This window comes from Podarcis liolepis (genome assembly GCF_965112155.1).
Source record: "Podarcis liolepis genome assembly, chromosome: 2".
Classification (NCBI taxonomy): Eukaryota; Metazoa; Chordata; class Lepidosauria; order Squamata; family Lacertidae; genus Podarcis; species Podarcis liolepis.
This window is the reverse complement of record NC_139555.1, coordinates 70,003,273-70,028,854: the sequence shown is the minus strand read 5'-3', so window position 1 is coordinate 70,028,854 and position 25,582 is coordinate 70,003,273. Positions and strand designations below refer to the sequence as shown.

The window sequence follows — 25,582 nt, the reverse complement described above, 5'->3', positions numbered from 1 at the left end:
TTTTCCATTGTTCTGCATCCACCCCTCCTTTCCATGAAATCTACAAAACCTCAGTGTAAATTTGAAATAAGCTGGGAGAGAATGTTTGGCCCTCCAGCTGAGTTGACTAGAAACAGCATCTCAACAGAGCAAAGGACAAGACCCCAGATCCCAAGCAAAGGGTGACTGTGATCAGACCTTCCCTCTGAATCATGGGCTGGGTGTGGGATCAACCATGCCTGCCTTGCTAGCCCGCCCAGACCTATCGATCTGCTTGTATTCAGCAGAAGAACTGAAAGGGCTTCTTGCAAACAGCTGTTTGGCTCCTCTATCTGATCAGGGTTCTTGCTCCCATGCAAGAACATGTGTACATGCAGCTGTACACATACAGAAACCCCCTTCAGATATGAAATCATAGAATTGTAGAGTTGGAAGGGACACCAAGGGTCTTCTAGTCCAACTCCCTGCAATGCTGGAATCCCAGCCTGCTGGGCCTGTGGAGGAGGAAGGGCAGAAAGTGCAATCCCTTCCCCCATTCATTCCATAGTCTACATGTGGACAGAACATCTGAAAAGGGATTCATTCCAGTATCACCTTAGAGACCAACCAATAACAAACTTAGTTGGTCTCCAAGTTGCTACTGGAAGGAATATACCAATAGCAAACTTATTTGGTCTCTAAGGTGCTAGTGGAAGGATTTTTTTATTTTGTTTTGACTACGGCAGACCAACACGGCAGCCCACCTGTAATCTGAAAAGGGGTTAGTAGTATACTTTGGGGTGGGGACTAGCGCAAGAGGACATGGCTGTACAGCCTACTCAAGTACAGAGTCCCTGGTGAGTATCTCTGTGAGATAAAAAAGTTCCCTCCTACAATCCATGGCTTTGATGAGACCTAGTGGTGTGGAGGCCTGTGCCCTGAAGCTTAGCATGAAAGAACAGTAGCCCTGTACTTCTCTGGCTGGCAGAGGAGCTCTGTCTCCATCCTGTTGAGAAGCAGGCGGAACAGAAGGCAGTGCTCTGGGGCACGGGCCCCATTTGCACTATTCATTTAAAGCTGTATAATACCACTTTTAACCGTCATGCCCCTCCCCGAAGAATCCTGGGAGCTGAACTTTGTTAAGTGTTCTGAGAGTTGTTAAGAGAGCCCTGTCCCCCTCATACAGCTACCATTCCCAGAGTGGATTAACAAACAATCCCTCTTTCTGGGGAACTTGGGGAAATGTAGCTCTGTGAGGAAGAACACGGGTCTCCTAACGACTCTCAGCACCTGTAACAAAACACAGTTCCCAGGATTCCTTGAGGGGAGCCATGGCTATTTAAAGTGGTATGACACTGCTTTAAATGTATAGGGCAATTGGGGGCACAGTGTTGTGTGCAGGAACAGAGGGAAGTGTTGTTTCACTTTTATAGGCTTGTGAGAGTGTTGGGCAGGGGTCTGATGGTACCTCTGGCAGCTGCTTCTGTTCCCAGATTTAGGGTGGTATATATGTCCATGTGTTTCTATATACCGTATTTTTCGCTCTATAACACGCACCCGACCATAACACGCACATAGTTTTTAGAGGAAGAAAATCCGTAGGCATGCCACCCGTAGGCATTTCCTCCATAACACGCACAGACATTTCCCCTTACTTTCTAGGAGGAAAAAAGTGAGTGTTATGGTGCAAAAAATACGGTATATTTCTGTCGTTTTTGACAAAGAGACAGATTTGCTTTGGAGACCTAGGCGAATGCTACAATCCAGGCCAGCCTTTCTCCTCCCCTGCTGGCCAGTGAGTTAGTCCAGGACAGTATCCCTTTGTGCGACAGTCTGACCCCACTAAGTTCTCTCTGGTCAGGGCACTTCCTGCTATGAACCGCTAACTAGCCCCAAAGGGCTCCTTGTGAAGAGGACTGGCTGCTTCTTGTCCTCCTCCTCTCTCTCTCTCTCTCTCTCTCTCCTTCTCCTTGCCCAGGGCCAAAACAGGCAGGCAGGGTCAACAGTGCAGGGGGCTAAGAGGTTCCACAACATCCTGGGCCTTGTTCTGAAGAAAAGGACAATTGTGCATAGGCAAGGCGCCATCTCAATGTGTCTTTGTGCAACAGAGAGCCACAGATCATGAATGGACAGAAGGCAGCCTTAAAGAGTCCCCTCCGTTAGGCCTGTTGACAGTTAGCGCATTCAGAGCCGTCACGACAGGAAAGAACCATTTCATCCAGATCTGACTTCCTATACATAGCGCAGGAGGATTGACTTCCTTTGGTTCATAGGGAAGATGCCTCATGCTGGCCGCTGGCAGCCTACACTGACAGGCAGCAGCTCTCTGAGATCTTGAACATGGGAACTTCTGTGCGCAAAACAGATGTTGTGCTACTGAACCACATCCCTTCCCTTTCATATTATATGCCACATCTGTTGCAATGGACTCCACTTAAAACATATTTTGAGGTCTTTGTATGGAGCCTGTGAGGGTTGTGCTGCTTTGCTTCTTAGAATTCTACTCTGTCCTTCCTCCAGATGTTTAAGCCTCACAACAGCCATATGAGGTGGGTTAAGTTGAAAGAAGAGTGAGCTCTATGGCTGATTTGAATCTGGGTTTCCCGTATCCAAATCCAGTGCTCTCCATGCTTTGGAGAACCCACCGACCCACCCACTTCCTTGCCATTGGGTGTTGCAATTGTTAGTTGCCTTTGCTGTTTGAAATGCCGCGTCAGATCAGAATTTGTCTGGTTTTATCTTTTATTTTTATTGGAGGTTCTTATGTTCCTCTTGGCTAGATTAAAGCACCGCCCTTTTGGCACTTAAAACTTCTCCTCTGTGAAGGTGCGCTACAATCAGTTCACCTCTTAACCTTCTTCCTGATAAGGTGAACAGAATGAGCTGCTACAATCCTTTGCTGCAAAGGTTTCCTTTGCTACAAACAGCTCTGTTTTTTAATATTTGAATCGTAAATGAACTGTGGAGCCTGAATTAGACATGGTGCTTGTGATCTAGCAGTTGTGTCTTTGACGTTAAGGGTATTAAGGCTTTCGTTTAATAAAAAGATCCTAGCAAGTCTAGTCATTCAAATCACTTTGTACTAACAGTCTGTGGCCATTGGTAGTTACCAATATGGGCCTTTAGGCTATAATCCTATGCAAACCTGCTTGGATGTAAGCCCAGCACACAAAGGTTTTAGCTGCTTGACATTTTAAAATATGTGATCTGAAAGGGTTGCCATATGTCCAGAATTTTCTGGACATACCCAGAATGCTGCAGTTGGAAGCTCAACAACTTTTGTGGCCAGATTTTTACTTTTTGAAATATGGCAACCCTAGATCTAAGGCCTTGACCCACTTGGCTCTACAGGAAATGGCTCCTTCATAGGTTACCTGGTTCATGCTGCAAGCGTGTTGGGACATGGTACCTGCTGGGTAGGGTGATCCATTTAATTTTAGAACTGACCTTCTTTGGGTATCTGCTCTATTCTCACGCACCTGGTGAAGTGGACTGCAGCCCACCAAAGTTTACGCATTACTAAGCATGTTCATCTTATTATTAGTCTTGCCGCAACACTCTTCACTGATTTTGCTTTAATCTCAGTATCACCAGAAAGAATGGAGCTGCTGGGACAGAATTGAGGTGCCAGGTGTCGATGCCGAGGGAAAGGAGATCACCTTGAGAGACCTCTGCAAACACCTCCAGGTGAAGAGGACGACTAAGTAAAACGTTTCATAGGCAGGTTCCATCAGGAACCCAGGCAGCATATGCTGGGATGGCCCATGCCACTGCTACCATCATGACCATCCTCATTACCATGCATGCTGGGGTTGCAGCAGTGGGTCTTCTCCTCTGTGGCATCCTGAGGTCCATGAGAGGCCATTGGGCACAGCACTTTGAATGGGCATGTTGCACCTTCCAGCATTAACAAACACAAAGGTATCCCTTACCAGGTACCCTCATTCACTCCAGTATCAATGAGATGCCCCTGTTCTGTCCCAAAGACCCCATTGCCATAATCCAATTCAGTTTGCTCCCTGCTCCTACTTTGCTCTTTTTTCTGGTTGCCCTGATTGTCTCACCCCATCCTCTGCTGGTTCCCAAGACTGCGCTCCCATGTCATCCTTTTGAAATTAATGGACCTAACTTAACCATGTTCGTTAATTTCAGTGGATCTATTTTGAGAATAATTAGTTGAACGCCACCCTCTCACAACTTGTACTTAACCTGGTGCTCCTGGAGCTCTTTCAGTTGAGAGTTCTGATTGTCTCTGGGTGGTGCTGACTCCTGCTCACTTTCACAGGTGGAGCAGTCCTTGGTGCTGGAGATGCTACTATATGGAAAAGCTCTTCTGTACGCTGGCTTCAGGGAAGAAAAGGCAAAAGAGCAGAAGCTATCCAGCAGGTAGGAGAATCCAAAGGAACAGAGTTTGGGGGTCACAACGGAACATAAGAAGAGCCTGACTGCTGGATTAAGCCCATGACCCACCTCATCCAACATCCTGTTTTCACAGTGGCCAACTGCATGCCTGGGGGAAACCTCCTGTTTCCACCTTCTGCTCCTGATTCTCATGAAGCCTGAGGGGGGCCAGTGCCCCGGGTATTCTCAAGGCATGGCTTAGGCAGAGAGAACCTTCCAGTAGCTGTTTCTGATGCATGCAGGGTTTGTTTTTTACAGAGTCCACACAACACCTTCAACATCAAAATGCCAGCCTGTATTCATCCCCTCTGCCCCTAAATCCAGGTGTACCCCTTTCTCAGGAAAATCCAATACATGGGTTTATTAAAAAACAAAACACAACTCCTATCAGTGACCCATTTGCAATACCTGAATATCATTTTTGCAACATTAACACCACCCCGGAAGCAGTCAGACTCTCAGTGAGCCCTTCCACATTTCCTCCTGCCTGCAGTGGGGCTGGAAGTGGCATTTGGCCTGTTTTCCTCCCTGCTTGCCCGTTTTCTAGGGGCTGGGAAGCCACTGCCCTGGAAGAGGGCAGAGGGACCCTCAGGAGTGTGGGATAGCTAGGCCATAGCTGCCCCCACTACAGGCCCCCTGCCAGAACAGCCTAGGTTACTGTATCTGCAGCAGCTGCAAAGCCTCTGCGTCCTGTCCCTTCCACGCTGGGTAAACATCCTGCTGTCAGTGCCTCCTCCGCTGCTTCCTGGGGCAGACCAAGCTCTTCCCACCCCCCAAACGCAGGCTCTCCTGGGCCTCTGCCATCCACATACATCCAGAGGCAACATGAGTCCCTTACTCTATGATCTTTCTAGACTCCTTGGCAGGCTATCCTTCTCTCTGCCCACTCACTCTCCCGCCTTCTCCAAACCCCCATTCCCACCCCAAAACAAACTGGGCTGCAGACTCGCTCAGGACGGATAGTTTCACTTTGGCTGCCTCTGCCATTTCTTAAGCAGAGAGCAAAAGTGTGCTTGGTTTTCTGGTATAGGTGGGTGCAGTGCAGGAGGAGGCTGGGGAGATGGCAAAGAAGTGCTAGCATCCCTCCTTCGAGAAGCTGCGTTGATTTTAGCTCCCGCTTCTGAACCACCATTCCAGCTGTATTCAGAGAGGAGAAAAGGACAAGGCCAGTGTGGCAGGGAGGCAGCACTGAGCACTGGCAAGCTGGGTGTGCCACTTTCTGGGTGCTACACAGCAGGCTCTTGCCTTCATGTCCTGCTTATTATGGGGTCCCCAGAGGTCTCCGCTCAACTACTGAGCGAAACAGGATGCTGGAACAGATCAGGCTTCAGTCTGATCTGGTAGGGATCTCTTCTTACATCCTTAAGGCATTTTCTTTTTTGGTACATATATATATATAAGGGACGCGGGTGGCGCTGTGGGTTAAACCACAGAGCCTAGGACTTGCTGATCAGAAGGTCGGCGGTTTGAATGCCCGCAACGGGGTGAGCTCCCGTTGCTTGGTCCCTGCTCCTGCCAACCTAGCAGTTCAAAAGCATGCCAGTGCAAGTAGATAAATAGGTACCGCTCCAGTGGGAAGGTAAATGGCGTTTCCATGCGCTGCTCTGGTTCGCCAGAAGTGGCTTAGTCATGCTGGCCACATGACCCGGAAGCTGTACACCGGCTCCCTCGGCCAATAAAGCGAGATGAGCGCCGCAACCCCAGAGTCAGCCACGACTGGACCTGATGGTCAGGGGTCCCTTTACCATATATATATATATATCTATATATATATATATATAGATATAGATATATGCGCCCCCTCCCCACCCACAAAAGGTCTTGTGAGTAGCAGTCCCTGGGAAATGTTAGCTAGGCTGTTCCTGCTTATGGTTGCAGCTGCTGGATTTGAGACGGTAGTTTGGGTGTGGCTCTGCAGTTGTTTCAGGACCTGAGCACACCTGGTGAAGGATGTGTGGCAAACATCAGTACTGTAAGTGACAGGAGATTGCCTGTTACCTGCCCTCTTGCATCTGCCCTCCTATTCACCCTTCGCTTTCACTTTCTCAGACTGACGGAACTGGTTCGCTGTGCCACCAAAGAGGCTCTATCCAAGGAGTGCCGGCTCTTGGTGTTGGAAATCGTCTGTGAAGGTGAAGAGGATGATAGCGTCTTACCGCCTGTTCATGTCTGGCTCCGACCGAGGGATCCAACCAATGAGGAGTAAAGGGAACTGTGTATATGTGTAATACAATGGAAAACTTTGGACTGGATAACTGCAATCTGCTGGATGTGGGGCTGCCCTTGAGGATGATCTGGAAGCTGCCGCTGATGCAAAATGCAGCTGCTTGGCTGCTCACTGGGGCAGGATACCACCAACACATTACCCTGCTGTTCAGAGAATTCCTCTGCCTGCCAGCTAGTTTCCAGACTAAGTTCAAGGTGCTGGCCTTGGTGTGTATAGCCCTATTCAACTTGGGACCAGGATACCTGCAAGATCACCTAGTCCATGGGTAGGCAAACTAAGGCCTGGGGGCCGGATCCGGCCCAATCGCCTTCTAAATCTGGCCCATGGACAGTCCGGAAATCAGCATGTTTCTACATGAGTAGAATGTGTCCTTTTATTTAAAATGCATCACTAGGTTATTTGTGGGGCATAGGAATTGGTTCTTTTTTCCCCTTCAAAATATAGGCCAGCCCCACACCAGGTCTGAGGAACAGTGGACCGGCCCCCTGCTGAAAAAGTTTGCTGACCCCTGGCTAGTCTCATCCCTTATATACTCAGCTGATCACTGCGCTGTGCAGGTGAAGACTTCCTGTGACTGCCTTCTTATCTGGAGGTTCACAATGTATGAATTGGGCATAGGAGCCAACTCCTAGCGGCCAAGGTCCCTCTGCCCTCCCCCCAATAAAATATTTGAGGGAGCCGAGCCCCTCCCCAAAGTTAATGGGCTTTGCCATTCAAATGATGTGCATGTACCACATCATTTAATTGATTATGCAGGATGGGGCCTACCTGACCCCCCCCCCAATATTTTATTCAAGTTGGCACCCCTGGAATTGGGTCTTTAGAGTGGTGGCACCTGCTCTTTGGAATTCGCTCCCCTTGGATGTTAGGCAGAGGCAGCCTCTGTTGTTGTTTTGCTGCCTACTGAAGACCTTCCAGCAAGGGTTTTAAGCTGGAAGCTTTCCCAGTCTGTTTCTATGTTGGAATTGTTTTTTCAAATGTTCTTGTTGTCTTACCATTTGTTGTCTGGCACCCTGGGCTCCTTTGCAAGGAAGGGCAGGATGCAGATTAATTTAATAAACGTGGGTAATATATGGAATGAGTAATGTGTATACACTGACTGTGATTAACCCAAATTCTGTTTAAAGCAGAGACACGCTCCTTGCCTGACGAAGAAGGTGAAGAAGCATCTTCTCCAGGGACTAACCTGTGTCTGCCTGCAGGCCTTTTCTTGCTCTTGGGTCTGAGCATAGCAGAGGACTAAATAGGAATGAGCTCACTGTGCAACCCAGAGGCTTCTCCTTTTGAAATTAAGCATTTTCTTCCCAGTACAACTGTTAAAGGTGTAGCAGCAATGAAGTTGTAACACAGGATGGGGAATCTCAGGCCCAGGTAGTGGGGGTGAGCCAAATGTGGTTCCTTGTATACATCAAATGACTCTGTAGACCTGGGATACACCTCTCATAATCTCTGCTCTGCACCCTCCTTCAGTGCCTTCTGGCGTGAAAGAGAGGGAGTAGTATGTTTGCGTGTTGGTAGAAAAACCCTCTGGTTTTTGTGTGGGTGGAATATAGCCACAAAAGTATGAGTCACATCTGTTGCTCCGCCCACTTTTTCACCTGGCCCCACCCATTACTGGCATGTGGCCCTTGGAACGTTGCCTGTGATGGAAGATGGCCCCCAGGCTGAAAAAGTTCCCCACCCCTGTTATGGGCATTAGCCTGCTTTGTTCCGACAGCAGCTGCAGGGGAATGGGATAATTTCGTTTTCTCTGCATGGAGCTAGGAACCATGTAGGGAAAGGGGCACATCTCAGCAACAGAGCCTATGCTGCTTCCTAGAGTTCCCTGGAAAGAGAGTCAACTATTAAACCGCTCCACAAGTCTTAGTTCTGTAAGGGAAAGAAGGGTTTCCTACTGATTCTCGGGATCTTTAACAAACTGCATTCCCCAGAATTCTTTTTGGGGGCAACCACATCTGTTTAAAGTGGTAGGATTCTGCTTTAAACCTATAACACAGATGGGAGTCTAAGTGCTACACAGAATTTGCATTTAGGTTTGCCACTGCTAGTGCTGAGAATCACTCTTTATAAATTCTTATAAGACTGTGCAGCTGTTCTTAACATGTTTGACTATTCCACGCTTTTGGTTTGATTTTCAGGAGCAGAAGGGGGGAGGGTCTCACACATATATTTCCTCCAGCAGCACTACTGATACCATCAGATAAGGGTAGCTGAGCAACTGGTGGCGGCCTTGTTCTGTTCACATCAAATTTCGGTGAAATAGCTCCCTGGTGTTTATGTTAAGTTGGGATCATTATGGCAGCGTGCCCTCAGATGGATTGCATCTCCTGTTTACAGTAAACCTTGAGCAACACATTAGTGTAATGAGTCAGGCTTGCTGGGGAAATGAAGCTCCTTTCATTTTAACAGTGACCCTACACCTACAGAAGCTGTTTTTGCAGCCGAGACAGGACAGTGTATCCTCCTGTTCTTCCATCTTCTTTTCCGAGCTCTCCTGCAGATTGGACATTTCAAGAAGACACATTACAAAACGCTCTCCAGGAACTTCCCTTGAAAATCAGGATCTGCTCCCTTGCCCACTCCCTCTACAAAATTTCCCTGTTCTCTTTATCACAGTGAATGACTCAGATCCAAAAGGTGTCTACAGCTACCATGAGGCATAGGAAGCTGCCTTATCCTGAGTCAGTCCATTGATTTCTATGTAGCTAAGCACTGCCTATGCTGAACGGAAGTGGTTCTCCAGGATTTCAGACATGGAATGAGTTTGGAGATGATGGGGATTGAAGCTGAGACCTTCTGATGCAAAGGAGACACTGCCACTGAGCTACAACATTTCTGGGGGAGGAAGCAACCCGGATTTGAACTAGGGACATCTTGATTTGAATCCAGGCCTATCAGTACCATTGTGTTGCTACAGTTCTCAGGCATGTACATCAATGGTTCATGGTGCCCAAATTGGCATTTTGAATGATGCAGAAGTAAGTGACCCCCTGTTCTGCCACTGATAAGTCACTGTTACCAATACTGGATGTAGTATAACATAACCGTTATGACTAGTAGCCAATGATAATAGTCTTGGCTTCCATTAATTTTTAAAAATATATATTTATGAATTTATAAGAGTACAAAATACAGAACTGAAGAAGAAAAAAGTGAAAGAAGGAAGAAGAGAAATAGATGCATTACATCATTCTGTTCCATTGACTTCTCATCCATCCTTCCATGACTCCCTAAATTTTCCCATTCCTGCTGCATAACCTATTTTTTCTAACTATTTAAACATTCAAATTCTTCTCATTATAAACTATAACTCCTGAGCTTACTCCAAACTGACTCAAGTTCTAACATTTTTACAATTTTTTTAGGTAGTCTACAAATTCCTTCCATTCCTCTTTAAAACTTTTCTCTTTGTGCCCTCTAATTTTGCTGGTTAAGCTTGCTAATTCTGCATATTCCATTAATTTCATCTGCCACTCCTCCTTTGTAAGGACTATCTCCTCTCTCCATCTTTGTGCATATAGGATTCTTGCTGCTGTAGTGGTATACATAAACAAATTTATTTGTTTACTTGGTACCTCAGACTTTATTATTCCACCAGGAAGGCCTCTTGCCTCTTTGGGAAGGGCTTCTGAAATATATTTTTCAATTCATTATACCATATTTACACGAGTCTGATGTATCATCGAATCTAATGTGCACCTCAATTTTCAGAACCTTGAAACCAAAAAAGTATTTGCTGGTGAATGTAAATGTGCCATCAAATCTAATGCGTACCTTAATTTTTGGAACGTAATTTGGCCAAAAAAAGTGACCATTAGATTCAAATAAATATGGTATATTATTTCCCAATATTCTAACTACTTTACAGGTCCACCACATATGATATAAGGTTCCATCCATAGCTTTACAGTTCCAACATTTACCTGATTCTGACTAAATTCCCCCCCCCCTCTAATTTTCCCCTCCTCTAATTTATTTGGCATCAGGTACCATCTGTAAATCATTTTCCATTAATTTTCCTTAAGAGCATAGCAGGCTGTGAATTTTAATCCTGTTTTCCACAGCTTTTCCCACAAATCTAAATCTATATTGTGGCCCACATCTCTAGCCCAATTGATCATTGCAGTTTTCACCATTTCATGCTTTCTTTCCCGTTCTAATAGTAACTTGTACATTTTAGAAATTTACTTCTCATTATTATCTAGCAGCTCTTTCTCAAATTCTGAAGTCTCTGCTATAAAAACCACATTGTTTATCAACTTTAAATATTTCATTCAATTGACAGTATTGCAACTAGTCTGCCACCCAGTTACCAACTTCTTCCATCTTCTTCAGGCTTACACTTGTGTCTGTAAAGTCCACTAGTTCTCTGTATGTTGCCCATCCTTTTTCCGTATTCGATTTTTCAGTGCAATTGTTTCAATGGGTGAAAGCCATAAAAGTGTTTTCATTTCTAGCAGATTCTTATTTTCCCCCCAGACTTGATAAATATTTTTCCTAGTTACATGATTCATAAAATTCTTATGTATTCTAGCTTTACCCTACCAAAGACATGCATGCCAACCAAATTTAACACCGTACCCCTCCAAGTCTAGCAGTTTTCTCCAACTTTATCCAATCTTTTAACCAGCATAAACAAGTCGCTTCATAATATAAATGCAAATCTGGCAGTGAGAAGCTTCCTCTTTCCCTAGTGTCAATCAATATCTTATATTTAATTCTTGGTTTCTTCCCCTGCCATAAAAATCTAGAAATATCCTTCTGCCATTCTTTAAAGCAGCTTAAATTATTTATTAATGGGAAAGTTTGAAATAAAAATCACATATTTGGCAACAGGCTTCCATAAATTTTGGGGCATCACTGCATCTCACAGTAATGAATTCCCTAGTTTAACTGCATGCCCTGAGATCTACAGAAGAAGCGAGGTATACAAATTTAAAAATAAAAATAAAAGGTGCTGCTGTGTGAATAAGTGTTCGCCGCTGAGTAGCTCTTGCAATCTAAGCTTCGCACACTGGGAAAGATTCCCCTCTGAGAAAGTCACTGCCGACCAGCATGAGAAACATCAGGTCAGATGAAACAACATCCTGACCCAGCATAATGTATACATACATACTGCATGTATAAACATGGTTGAAGATCACATTTCCCTTTTACTTTCCATTATGAGCTCAGACCTCAAAAACCACTCTTCAGTAACATTGTCTGCTGTGTGTGTGTGTAAGCATGCAGAAGTACAAAAATATGCCACAGTAAATAGCTTTTGAATGCTAAGCTCATATTCACATGAAAAGGGAAAATGCAGTCGTCAGTAGTATTAACTGGACACCACACTGGAGAAACACACTGTATTTTCTCACCCTTGGGTATTGTTCAGCTGGCTGTATGGTTCCACTGTTCACAATGTAAGGAAGACATTTGAGGAACTGCAGTAAGGCAGATTTCCCTAGGCTGGTACCCTTCAGATGTTCTGGAATGTAGTTCCCCTCCACCCTAGCCAGCACTATCATAGTCCCATCATAGTGGGCACCAGGTTGGGGAAGGCGGTAGTAAGGGATGGCTCCTGAAAGCCCCCCTAAAAGTGAGAGACGTGAAGCATCTGCAATCTGTGCAAATATGCAAAAGATAAAGGCAGAAGAGAAGACCTGGGAAATAAATCTGATCAAGTATGCTATTTTGAAAAGGTGCTATTTTTAACACTGTAGGTGATTAACAATTGAGGGAAAAGCCTAACAAAGGTGTGAGGTTGGTTTTTCCATGGGTGCAGGGGTCAGATCCTGGCTATAAAGCCCAATAGCTTCTATGAAGGGGGAGGAAATAGTGATATATTACACCCAATAGCCTGCATTTGGCTGTTGTAAATAACAGAAGAAAAATCCCCTTGGCTTGTGTTGCACTGAAGGTCAGACTAGACGGTGTTTTCTTGTAATCCTTTAGATCTACTGATTCAAGGGAGAGGCGTGTAATGACTAGAAAAAGGTTTGTTTTTGGAGCGCTCTCGCTGGCTTGTGATGCAACTTCCCGAGCAAAATGAGCAGGGTGATGGCTCATAAACGGATTGTTTTAGGGCTCATTCACATAAGTGTGCTAAGAGGGACAATGCTACTGACAAAGAAGGGGGTTTACCGCTTATCCCTCAGTCGCATGTGGGTGAAAATGAGGTTCTGTTCAAAGAGAAGAGGCTGCATTCAGCAACCAGATACTGGGGGTCTACAGACAAGTGGAGTCTCAAAAGCATGAGCTTTTCTTATCACCAGGGATGTATCATACTAGGAGAACAATGCAGTGCTATTTCTGTACCCTGAGCGTACATGCTAAGGCTTGTTGGGTTTCTTTTATGATGTGTCCTCCCACAGTTTCCGGCCCTGTTGCTGTGGCCTACGCATTCACATTCGTTCTTATTTCACGACGCCCATCCGAATGGCCAAAGAGAGCAAAGAAACAATTTTAAAAAGAACACCTCTCTGGATAGGTGTTGTTGTTGTTTAGTCGTTTAGTTGTGTCCGACTCTTCGTGACCCCATGGACCAGAGCACGCCAGGCACTCCTGTCTTCCACTGCCTCCCGCAGTTTAGTCAACCTCATGCTGGTAGCTTCGAGAACACTATCCAACCATCTTGTCCTCTGCCATCCCCTTCTCCTTGTGCCCTCCATCTTTCCCAACATCAGGGTCTTTTCCAGGGAGTCTTCTCTTCTCATGAGGTGGCCAAAGTATTGGAGCCTCAGCTTCAGGATCTGTCCTTCCAGTGACCACTCAGGGCTGATTTCCTTAAGAGTGGATAGGTTTGATCTTCTTGCAGTCCATGGGACTGGATAGGTACATGTGCACAAATATATTTGGATTTAGTCAATTAAGAGTCTGAAACACAAAATTGCTACCATCATAAGGCTCTGTGGGGCAACCACACTTGGAATGCTGGGTTCCGGCTGCCTCAACTCAAAAAGGATATTGTGAAGATAGAAGGTTCAGGAAGAGGCAACCCAAATGATCGAGGCGGTGGAGAAACTCCCCTGCAAGGAAAAGTTGCCCACAACATTTAGGTGGTGTTTTTTTATGTGAGCAAGGGAGGGATGTGAAAGAGATGCATGGTGTGGAGAAAGGGGATGGTCCCCCTCTGAAATCATAATACTAGAAATCAGGGCCATCCAATGAAGGTGAACTTCAGAAAACGCAAAAGAAAGTGTTTCTTCGCCCAATGCCCAGATGACCTTTGCTCCCAACCAGCGTGACCAGTGATGATGGGAGCTGGCAGTCTGGCAGCGTCCTGGCGCACACCACGTTGGCTACCCTCGCTAAATACACTTACTTCTGAGTAGGCATGCATGGGCTTGCATTCTTAATCTGTTTTAAATGTTATCTTTCTAGTCCTCGTGATTGCAGAGGTAAGACTGAAAAGCCTGTGGGCAGCTATCAACAATATTTCATCGCTGGGCGTTCCTTTGTCAGGGGACAGGACCACTTAACTTCAGCAGCTTTAGTTTGACTACTCAAATCTCTGTTAAACAATTCCTAACTCCATCAAACCAATTGCATGCAGAGTCATGCAAATTAAGGACACTGATGAAATATGCATAACATCCAAATTCCCTTGATATATTTGCATAATTAAGCAATGAAAATAACTCTGGCGATTACAGAGTGGCTTACAGTGGGGGGTTTTGTTTAGTTTTTAGGGATTGGAGTGGATGGGGAAGCTGGTACCCTCCAGATGTTGCTGGTATCAGATCGGGGAAAGCTGTTGAAATGGACCCGCAGCATCACAGCCAGTCTCCAAGGACCAGGCAGTGAAGATAATGGGCAGAATAACTATCATAGCCATATTTGTTTGTAGGTTTCATGGGGCATCTGGTAATTTACTGTTGGTAACAAAATGCTTGATGAAGGAAGCATCTTGTCTGATCCAGCAAAGCAATTCTTATATGCAGGGGGGTTTTTTTAAAGGCAAATTCTCCTGTGTGTTTATGCTTTCACAACTTCTCCATGCTTCTTAATTTTGACATATTTCATCCTTGTCCTTGATATTTTGTGCCAGGAATATACACACTTTCCCCAGATAGACATCCTGTAATTTGTGTTATCGTGTGCTTTCTGACTCATTCCCACTATTAGTTTAAGGGATAGGTAGGAACAACTGGATCTGGCAGCTTTCATGTAACCTGGAAACATAAGAAAGGCTCTGACATGCAATTAGTCTTCAGTAGTCCTTGTTATCCATTCTTCACAGGTATTTGATGTTGCTGATGGGATTAATCAACACTGTTAGGTGTTACTGTGGTTCGACAGTATTTTTGCATACTGTTATCTGTTCTTAGCTCCATCAATTATGTTTACTGATAAAGCGAACACATTTGTCCATCAGTTCTAGGTATTTTTGAATATCATTTGAGTATGGACACATGGTAAATTTGAAAGCTTCAGCAAACATTGGTTTGGAATAACTAGTTGGATTTGTTGTAGTTTGTTATTCTGCTCTTTCATAACTGCAACTAATGAACATCCCTTACAGATGAAGTCCCTATTTTTATGTGAGCACTAATTGCCATGCTATGATTATTCCTTTCACCATTTTTATTTGGGCACCAGAACTAGCTAGCGGCCTGCTCTACAAATGGTACCCACTATAACTGCAGGTGTATGCCGGAAAGCAAGTGATTCTTGACATCATGTACAGCTCCTGTCTTGGCCCTTTTGAAATCTCCCTTGATGGAAGCATAGACTGGTTCTCCTCCTGGCTGCTTTTCAACAATTGTACTGAAATCTAGCACAAAATGTTCTGCACCATTTTATCAACCTGAATTAACTATCTTAGGAGTGTAGCTTCTACTCCTTCCAGTTTCAAGTTGACACATTGAGAAACTAAAAGAAGAAGAAACTCTGTTTTAGCCAAGCCTGCAAAGGAAATAATCTTTACATTTGAGGACTACACACAGCAATAATTCTCTACATCAAATCCCTCAAGAGTTGCACTTGCATTGACAGACTATCCTGTATTTCAAACTTCATGTTCTCCAACAATCGAAAGGTACTATACTGATATTTGCAAGACTGATTTGAGGTCTGTAGTTTAAGATAGGCTAACCCATGTCAAGGAATCAAAACATGACATACCGGTATTCTCAATTTCTGGGGAAATACTTTGGGCTGAAAGTTCATTGTTCCTTGCCTTCTTATATTTACTCATGTTATTACATTGGCATTTTAAATGATGCTTCCGCTACAGACAAGACTGGATGTGTTGACTTACTTGGGGTTGACTCCGAGAACAGCTACAATGTAGTTTGGATCAAGCAATGCCATTTACACGCGCACACACACCAGACAGATTTAATGTAGAAAAAAGACATTTATTTACAGACAACTGTAAAAAATATAAATCTGTTCCATTAAGAAAACGAGCATTAAAAAGAGAGAGGCAAGGCTAGATGTAGCCAATCACATCATTGCAAATGATTGGTTGCCGGCTCCGGCAGTTCATGAGGGCAGCAAAGCTGCTACAGTCTGTGGAAAGCTCACTGATGTTGGCGTAGGACTGGTGGAAGTAGGGTAATGGAGGTCGCCCTCCCAGACCTGCGGGGCAAGAGAAACGCTTGGTGCCGTCGGGGTCCTGTTTGGCCCGCTCCGTGCGCGAGATGCCAGCCAGCCTGCGGCGTACATTGCCAGAGAGGTTGAGCAGGAAGCCATGGGGCTTAGCCAGCCAGCGCTGCAGCCGCCCCCGTTCCCCACTCTCCTCAGGCAAGTCCATCCAGTTCTCAACCAGGTCAGCAAAGCAATTGTCCCCCAGCACTAAGGGCTGCCGGTTGCGGCTCTGTGACAAAAGGGACACGGTCCAGTCCCCGGCATCTGTGGGCTCGACATCCCGCCACCGCTCCAAGCAGGCATCTGAAGCAGATTTGGGCCTAGGCCTCCTGGCGGGTGCCCGGCGGCGCAGAAAGCCCCCCGAGGAAAGCTTGCTGGCTCGCAGGGGTGGGGGCCCTTCCTCATCCCGCCAGCTGCTCCCAGACACTTCAGAATAGCCCGAGTCAAACTCCAAGCTCCGCTCGCTGCTCGGAGGAGAGAAGGCAACCTCTTCCTCTACGGCCGTCTCCAGGCAGCAGGCAGAGTCTGCTTCCGAAATGGCGGATACCCGTGGGCTGGTACACTGCTTTGGGGAAGGCATGGCGGAGAGTGGCCTCATCTCCTGGGGGTCCAGTCGGATGTCTCGGTCGTGCACCCTCTTCAGGTCGTGGAGGGTCCGCATCATGCACTGCATCTGGCCCCGCAGCACCTCGCTCGACTCCTTCATGCACAGCTGTGAGGGGAGAAGACAGACACACGGTCATCTTCCTACCACTGTCACCAGCACAACATAATAGAGGATCTACTGCCCATAACATTGTGGGGAAATGGCACAACACAATATTGTATTCAGATTGGAGCCTTCAAACATACTTCAAGCAGACTGCTACTTGCCCACTGCGGCCTACTTCAGAGTATACTTGTATAGGGTTGTACTATTAGCCCAAGTAGATTTAATCCTACAGGCTACATTCCCAGCCCTGTGTGGGGTCCAAATGAGTCCAAATAATGCAAAAGGCAGAAAACTGGAGGATCATTGACTGCCGAGAAATGAGCTCCTGACCCCGCATGACCCAGGCCTCCTCAGGCAAAAATCAGATCATTTGCTTGAATTAATGCCAATGACTGTCCTCTGCCTCCACACATCTATTCTCTGGCTCCCCGGTAACATTATTAGCACTGCGCACTTGTGTCCCACAAGCAGCCCTCTGTTGCACTCGGCTTACCCAGCCCAGGAGCCCAAGCCTCTCTCTCTCTCGCCCAGCATGTGCCAGCGTTTCCAAGGCCTGCTGAATGCCACGAGCCTCCTTGCAGTTTTTACCTTGATGTGTGAGGGGCACAGATCTGACTTAGCCTAGGTGTGGAATTGGGAGCTGGAGCCGCACGCGCAAGCCCTTGCCCCGTCTCGTCTCGGCAGGCCCCCAGCCCCGAGGCAGAGCTTTTCGGCAGCTCCTGCACGTTCCAAGCCCATCCCCAGCTGTGCAAGCAGCAGCTTGTTGCAGCGAGTGAGCCGCCCTACCCGGCAGAAGATGACACACAGAGGGTGTGTTGAAGTCTCCAGGTATTGCACAAGCAGTCCCCGTCCCCCCCAGCCAGATAAGAGGAGGGAAAAGCCGGGAGAGGAGGCCACAGAAATGTGAGGAGTAATCAGCTGGGCCTGGAATGGGGGCAGGTATTATTTTGCAGCAGTTTAAACAAGGGTGTGAAGTTCAGTTGGGAGCTATAACAAGCGTTACAATCCTGCACCCCCTTTACCCAGAACCACCTGGGGGTCTCTCAATTTTTTCCTGTTGCACAGGAGAAGGGCAGGACATCCAAGCAAGCCAGAATGATGCAAACCATCTTTTCAGGAAGGACCAGAGCATCTACTTTGCTAGCAGAAGAACCCAGGTTCAGTCCCTGGCATCTCCAGATAGGACTGGGGGAGATCCCTGGAGAGTCACTGCCAGTTAGTGTAGACAATACTGAGCTAGATGGACCAGTGATCTCATTCAGTATAAGGCAGTTTCCTGTGTTCTCTTGTAAAAAACAAGTCCATAGGAAAGCAAGGGGTGCATATGCTCAGTCTCCAACAGGCAAGCATATTGAATAGTGACAGACCTCTCCCAGGGGCTAAGGAAAATGTGGGTCAGCATGAAAGAGATGGTCAGAAGTTACTACAGTGGTACCTCGGGTTACATACACTTCAGGTTACAGACTCCGCTAACCCAGAAATAGTACCTCGGGTTAAGAACTTTGCTTCAGGATGAGAACAGAAATTGGGCTCCGGTGGCGCTGCAGCAGCAGGAGGCCCTATTAGCTAAAATGGTGCTTCAGGTTAAGAACAGTTTCAGGTTAAGAACAGACCTCCGGAACGAATTAAGTACTTAACCCAAGGTACCACTGTACAGGGTCCCTGTGTGTGCTGGAGAGAAAGCACTGCAGAAAGAGATGCGTATAAAGGCAGATTTCTCACAAGTCCACAAATGAACCCTGGTTATCCCTAACAGTGCAGAGGTAAATGTTCAAATGCTAAGGCCACCAGAGTCCTGGTATCTTATTTCTTCCGCTCTGTTCCTCCAGGCCCACTTCCTGTCATTTTCTAAAGTCTCCACAGTTCAGCAAACAGCAGTGCCGTAAGGAGTCCCCATGGCCCCTCCAGGCAAAGTAGTGGACAACTGATTTAGTCGGTCTGATGGTGACACAGCTTGCAATAGTCCCCCAGCGGCTGGGCTGAAAACCTGGAACCCATCAAGACGTCTGTTTTGGGTTAGGCTCCAGTCGCAATTGCAAGGCTAACCATGTGAGCCATAAAAAAAGAAGGGGGGGAAATGCCCATAGATCATCTCTTTCCTCCCCCAACTCCTATGCATAACACTTCCTGTCAAGGAAAAACACAAACTCCTTTCTTAGGCACCGCATCAGATAAACTCTATTTACACAGCGACGGTTAGTCAGCCGTTGATGGGATTTTATGAGAGGACAACCCCCTATCTGAACACCACACAGGTTAGGAAACAACGGTTGTTTCAGTGCTCGGGAGCAGCTGCAAAGAGATGGAATTCTTCTGAGTCAGTATCACACATGCGCATAGGCTATGACTCAGTATGCTCCCCCAAGATTTGAAACCCTGTCTTGGGATCTGGCTAAAAGATCACACTGCCAACAAGCCAGATACTCCCAAGTCATTTATACCAAATCAGGTCACTGGTCTACATAGCTCAGTATTGTCTACACTGATTGGTAACATCAAGGTTTCGGATAAGAGACATTTCCAGTCCTACCTTCCACATGCAAAGCGGATGCTCTACCAACAAGCTATGTCCCTTCCCAAGCAGTACGTTTTCCTTCTGACCTGTGGATCAGGCCCATAAGTTGCAATTCTTGAGAGGACCAACTCTGGACATTTGACCCACCCTGTGCTTGGTGTCTCCTCTCTCTTCTTGCTATGCCTCCTCCTTTTACCTGAGCCACCGCCATTGCATCTCTGGCCAGGAAGCGATTGTGGAAGCATGCATTCCAGTTGCCTAGCAACCACTTAACTTCTACCTCTTCTGGACCAGTCAGGATGATTAATGGGGGGGGGGGAGGAAAAAACAGGACAGCACATGGGTGCTCGATGCCTTCCCAAGACCAACATCCATGGCCAGCTATGAGGAAGGGCCATAATTCAGTGGCAGAGCATCTGCTTTTTTCAGTTTCAATCCCCGGCATTTCCTGGTAGGGCTGGGAAATATACTGCTGAAGCTGCTGGATGGACCAGTTAAGTAATTTGGTATAAGGCAGCTTCCTATGTTAATGTCACATCGCCTGGCTGGACAAGTTTGGGAAGGAGTAAGGGGAAGAAAGAGCCAGGTGGCCTCTTGAGCATTCATGACTGCGAAGCCCTGGAGCCTCTTATGTACTGCCAGTCAGCACAGACAATTTCCCAGGCAAGGCCTCCAGATGCCAGAGGAGAACTCAAGAAATTGATCCACAAGCTTAGCACATCCAAATGGGAGACTAATGGCTCCATACAGGTCGGCTCCACTAGGTCTGTTGCCGCTAGACCATCTCTGAGCAATCAGCTGTTTGCAAATGCCTTGAAGTCAAGTTTAAAAAACAAGATTCCTGCAAAATGTTGCTTCCCTCTGGCAGCCGAAAGGTGTCGGATTTCCAAGTTCAGCATTAGCCATTTCAGTCCTCACATTTATTTATCTATTTTCAATATGTTTAAGGCACTCTTGTTCTGTTTTTCAGCAGAAGCTTGAATGATTTAAGGCTTGATGCTTGGTTTTTGTTGATGTGATTTTATTATTATACAGTGGTACCGTGGTTCTCGAATGGCTTAGCTGCCGAACAAATCGTTCAGTTTTCGAACCGTTTCAGGAGTCGAATGGACTCCCGGAATGGATTAAGTTTGAGAACCAAGGTACCACTGTAGTTCTGTCAGTTTGCTATCAGCTGCATTCATCTTAAAAGGCAGGCTTGACACCTTCCCCTGAATTTCCACAAAATGCACAGGCTACTTAACATCCTTTGACAGTGGGTTCCAATGAGCAATCATCATGAAGGTCCTGCTCTTAGCTGTTGCAGTTATTAGCTACAAGCCCAGAGCTTGTAGTCCCACTCTTAAATGGCATACAGCAGTCCTGAAGGAAAGGGGTACAGTATAGGGAATCTGTGGCATTCCAGATGTTGTTAAGACTGCAACCTCCATCAGCCCCAGCCAGCATGGCCAATTGTCAGGGGTGATGGGAGTTGTAGTCCAGCAACATCACCCTATGGGTCTCTGGATGTGTACATCTCGAAAGGTTAAACTTTAACCATAAAACTGCAAACCGTTATAGGCAGCGCCTTTAACCGTCAAAACCAGGGTTGGGCCCAGAAGCAAAACAGCCAATGCTATACTACAGGGAAATAAGCTTTTATTTATTTAGGAAATTCCTAAACCATACCTTCATCCAAACATGGATTCCAGGGCAGTGCAAATAAGAATTCCAACTGCCAATACAATACAACAAAACAAATTTCCATTACACATACAACCTTCCTTCATCACAAAATACAGATAATGCCTTTCAGTGATGCATGTTGGGATAATGTCCATGGCGTACAAGCTTCAACCAAAAAGAAACATGGGGGGGGGGCATTGCAGCAGCTATCACACATATCTATAGTGGCCTGATTTTCGAAACAAAATAATGCTGCTGCAAGCCTCACAGTGTGGCTTTTGCAAGGGAGCTGCCATGCCCCTTATAAGGACGGCATTCATAATGTCTGTCAAAGTGCCCCTCCCTGATATAAATATGAAACAGAGACTGCATTAAGCTTTCTAGAGACTTTCATCTTTCACAACAGCCTCATTCAGAGTTCAGTAAATACACTGGGGAGGGGACACACACCAGCTTCACCCTCACACATACTGTGGGTTCCCCACCCTGATCTTCCAGGGTTCTAAAATGTATGGGGATGGTGACAGGAAGTTCCCCTTGTCAGATGATCACCCTCCAACTTGTGGAGAGCAATCGATTGACAGGACAATGGGGAGGGGGAAAGCCTGCCATGTCCCCCCTCGTGTGTTTACTGAACTCTATCAGAGAAAGTCTGAAGAGAGCTGACATCTGCTGGCCTTCTGGTTCTGACTCAGAGGAGAATTCAATAGCTGAGCAGCTCAAAACTCCTTCCATCATTACATCACTTCCTGTATGAGAACTTCCCCTCTCTCATATTGTTACACAGAACAATTTGGATGGTCCACATGGATCCATTGTGTTTTGGCATACTCAGGTGTGTGTCACTTTGGAAAACCATGATTCCTATTCAGATATGATACAGAACTCTATCTGTCTCGGCTGTGTTTCTTTCAGGAATGTGAAGGAGATGCCACAGTCTAGGAACACCCTGATTTTGGGGAAGAAAACCCCTTCAATGGTCAAGCTCAGCATTTCCTACTGGGTGAGAACAAAGAGGGTGTGGAACAATAGAGGTAGCCAGGGCAGAATCCTGGTGCAGTTGGGACATCATACCATTAGTCAGCTGCCAGGACTCCAGCAAGGCCCAGCAGTGCTGATTCCTGAGCTAGGCCACCTGAGGGTCTTAGGCCACCATTTTAACTTCCCAAAATGCCCTGAAACTTCTGCATTGGGACCATTGTGAGCAATTTAAAATGGCAGCCTGCAGATGCTCACTGCTTCCAGGATAAACTCACCAATGCATGAAGAGATCCATCAGAGGAGATTTACTCAAAGGCCCCTTCGGTTCTGGAGCTGACTCTAGTAGACTCGCATCATCAGAATATCAGGGAAATCTCAGAAACTATTCTAATCTGGCATAAGCACGAGATTTTACATGTAGACTACATGCAGCCATTTCTTACACAGAAATAAGGGTGCATATAGAAAGCCTAAGCCCTCTCCTTCCAGACACACAAGACACATCCATAAACCATCCAAGTTCTCTAGAGTGGCAGAATCTTCTCTAGGGACTGTTTACAGTCTGCAGTACCCAGACCGAACACTAGAGGGTAAGCCCCATGAATGGGCTTGTTTCTAGAAGACCTCAGGATACCCAACAGGGAGAGTCCTATTCCCTCTGTCCGCCACAAGTAACAGTGTGAAAGCAAGCCTTTCCTTTGTCCATAAGCAGGTATCTCCGTACATGGGGGATTTGCAAAACTCTATTTTACGAGCTGATTGCGTACCTTCCTCCTGTTTCATGTTTCCCCCCATAAAGAAAGGCGAGGGCAGGGATCCTCCTTGTCTCCCGCCTCCCTCTTCAGCACGCAAGGCTCATCTTCACCCTGCGAGATCTGTTGCAAGCTGAACCAGGGATCACCCGGGTTCCTCAACCCCAGAATCTATTCTGATTGGCAGGAACGTAAGAAGCACCGCACAAACGCGCGCAGAACCCATTTCATTCACTATTAAAATTACCAGACCCTCCCCTTCTGGGATTAGCGGGCACGGATTTCTAGGCGTCCGTTGTGCAGCGTGATCGTCATTTCACCGGGGTTGGCACCCAAGTTAGCCTACATGGGATGGACTTCCAACATGCCGCGTCCCCTAGTAAGAGCGCACGACGAGTTCCACGGGACTTACTCCCATGTAGACGCGCCCGGGATGGTAGTCTTAGCGGCAGCGCCGCCGGGATGCCGACTCCTCCGCAGCTAGATCAGGTCTCTGAGGCCAAGGAGGTCACCTCCAGGGACAGCCTTGCAGTGGCATCGGCGCCAGGATAGGGTGACCCGCCACCTCATTAGCCAGAGCGGAGGACGAAACAGCAACGTCTGGCCGAAGAAAGAGGCAACGCGGCCGGCGCTGACAGCTCCCTCAGCCAGCCAGGGCGGGACGCAACCCGCACCCTGCACACAGGCGCCGAAGCCGCAAGCCCCGTCTTGCTGCGCCGGCGCTTTTCGTGTAGAAGGCTTTCTCCCCGGGGGAACGGCCGTCGCAAGGTAGGCGCGATCAAAGGCACCGCTCCTCGTCCAGGCTGCTTTCTCTCGGCACCCGGAGCCCCCCGACGGCGCGTCCCCTGGCTTCTCTCCCCCCCCCCCCAGCCCACCGCGATCTCCCCCTGCTACGGGCACCTCCCTGCACTTACCACTTCTGCGCGGAGGTGGCTCACGAAGGCGTCGAGGCGGGCGCTGTGCATGCCAGAGCCGGGGCGCTCAGATGCCTGCCAGCGGAAGGGGGCTGCTGCTGTCCGAGGGACTCCAGCGAGAGACCCGCGCGCCAGCGAGGAAAGTTTCTCGCTGTCTGGGCGAGACTCCGACTTTCTCCCCAAGCTCAGTCCTGAGCGGGCAGAGCGGCCCGTTTGGTTCGGGCCGAGCCCCGCCCCCGTCTCGCGAGCGGGCCAATGAGCGCCCGAGGCACCGTCTCTGCTCCGCCGACAGCCAATGAGCGGGCGAGGTGGGTGCCTGTAACCCGAACTTCCCCGGGTCTTCTGTAATTTAATTAGAGCCCCATATTAGGAGCCAAAAGGTGCTGCGGGTGGAGAGACGGGGGGCTGGCGCAGCAAACGGGCCGTTCGGGGGTCGGGACCCTTTTGGGCACGGAGCAACTGCCGCTGTTATTTTGCTTGCTGCGCTGCTGCAGCCCACCTCCGGCAGGGAGGTTGCATGCAGCTTCCGTAGCGCTATGATGGCCAAGCCAAGACACAAAAGAAACGATTCCACTTCTGCACAGCCCTAAGTTCTTTATTGTCATCGAGCGCGTACTCTCCATATAGGATTTTCGCCTTTTTTTTCCTGGGCAGGGTCCCTGTGCTATTTAATAGTGGAGCAGCAGGCAGAGATCCAACAGGTGATGCTTTCCCACTCATTGCATGGCCCTACTGCCAAAAGATTTTCTTGTTGGACTTCTCATAGACGTCTCTGGTTGGAACTAGGAAAATAAAGTGCTAGATTGGATAGACATTTGGGCTGATCCTGCAGATCTCTTACTGTCTCAACTTCTGCCGGCCTTGCTGCTTTTAAAGGCGTAGGAGCCTGCCAGAAAAAGAGATGCCCACTTTCACCATCTATTGGAAATTACTCATAAATTTTGTGCCTCCGCCCACCTCTCACCTTACATCAGAGTTACAGCGCCCCCTGCAGCACCCCCTAAGCTCAGTGCTTAGTGTGACTGAACCACTCGCGCATCCCTAAACCAGCCTCTGTATTTAGTGTGCCTAATTCTGGGGCATGCTTTTGTAACTATCTGGCAGAGAATATAAGTTTTCTTCCTGTTGTACCACCCATAACCGTCTAGTTTGGCTGTTAATTTCTAAGGAGGGGGGAATGCTCTAATTGCTCAAGAAGACAAACAGATAAGGGGAAGGTCTGGATGCAGTTATGTGACGGAATTGCATTCTGTACATGCTTGGAAGACTAAAATTCCACTATGCCTCCACTTATTGCAAAGCTAAACTGGCATGGAACTCTAGACTAATGTTTTGAAATCCTCATCTTAGAAGTTCGGCAAGCCAGATTTATATGAAATGCGAAAAAAGGAAGAGAGGTCTAAATAAGCATTTTCACAGTGAAAAAATTGCAGATTTTGGGGTTCTAAATGCTTTTAGTTAAGCATTCCTGTCCCAAATAGATATTCACACTATTAGGCCTGTGCCTTGCTGTCGGCAGCTCCTTCTCTGTCTTCACTGTGAAAGATGCATGGAAGGAATCTATGCCTGAACTGGAAGAAAGGAGTCTTTGGGTACTTCCGGCCTGTTGCTATTCTTGAGTGAGATTCAATCACATGCTGAAAAACTCAGGTTGCACAATTAAGACTGAGCTGAGGCTCTTGCTCAACAAACCAATTCTTCAAAAGATCAGACTTTTTTGTGATAAGTGATGGGAAAATGCCCTGGAAACTATGAGATAATACTTACATTGACTCAAGGTTGTCGACTTTCTTTGCAAACAAATAACTGCGGAATACTGTGAGCGGTTCCGGTTGCCACATCTCAGAAAGAATACTTTGGTGCTGGGAAGCAGGCAGAAGA

General features: G+C 47.1%; 2 protein-coding genes across 9 annotated transcripts in view; one reads left to right on the top strand and one right to left on the bottom strand.

The window, feature by feature from the left end:
• UBA7 (ubiquitin like modifier activating enzyme 7) overlaps positions 1-7,664 on the top strand; it is a 48,210-nt gene extending 40,546 nt beyond the window's left edge. For 3 of the 5 annotated variants that reach the window (XM_083488667.1, XM_083488668.1, XM_083488671.1), the window contains 3 exons: positions 3,544-3,645; positions 4,244-4,344; positions 6,409-7,664. In XM_083488667.1, coding sequence (XP_083344793.1) covers positions 3,544-3,645; positions 4,244-4,344; positions 6,409-6,565 — 360 coding nt within the window. In that variant the 3' untranslated portion in view covers positions 6,566-7,664. Of the gene's footprint in view, positions 1-3,543; positions 3,646-4,243; positions 4,345-6,408 lie in introns of those variants that run through there. The other 2 variants (XM_083488669.1, XM_083488670.1) reach the window with 2 other exon arrangements.
• An 8,245-nt stretch (positions 7,665-15,909) lies between these two features.
• INKA1 (inka box actin regulator 1) lies at positions 15,910-23,934 on the bottom strand. Of its 4 annotated transcripts, none has more exons than XM_083488607.1 (2): positions 23,702-23,934; positions 15,910-16,874 (listed from the first exon to the last, which is right to left on the bottom strand). In XM_083488607.1, exons 1-2 carry the CDS (start codon positions 23,750-23,752, stop codon positions 16,005-16,007), a joined length of 921 nt encoding a protein of 306 aa, XP_083344733.1. In that variant the 5' UTR covers positions 23,753-23,934; the 3' UTR covers positions 15,910-16,004. The 4 variants fall into 4 exon arrangements, with proteins under 4 accessions (XP_083344733.1, XP_083344730.1, XP_083344732.1 ...); XM_083488604.1 differs by lacking the exon at positions 23,702-23,934 and adding an exon at positions 23,200-23,557; XM_083488606.1 differs by lacking the exon at positions 23,702-23,934 and adding an exon at positions 17,463-21,177.
• Between the last annotated feature and the right edge of the window lie 1,648 nt (positions 23,935-25,582).

Bases quoted from the DNA above. Each gene is read 5' to 3' on its own strand.
- INKA1 (XM_083488607.1), bottom strand. From the start codon at position 23,752: ATGCACAGCGCCCGCCTCGACGCCTTCGTGAGCCACCTCCGCGCAGAA. The intron at 16,875-23,701 runs GTAAGTGCAGGG...CTCCCCTCACAG, and splicing joins GCCACCTCCGCGCAGAAGTG to CTGTGCATGAAGGAGTCGAG.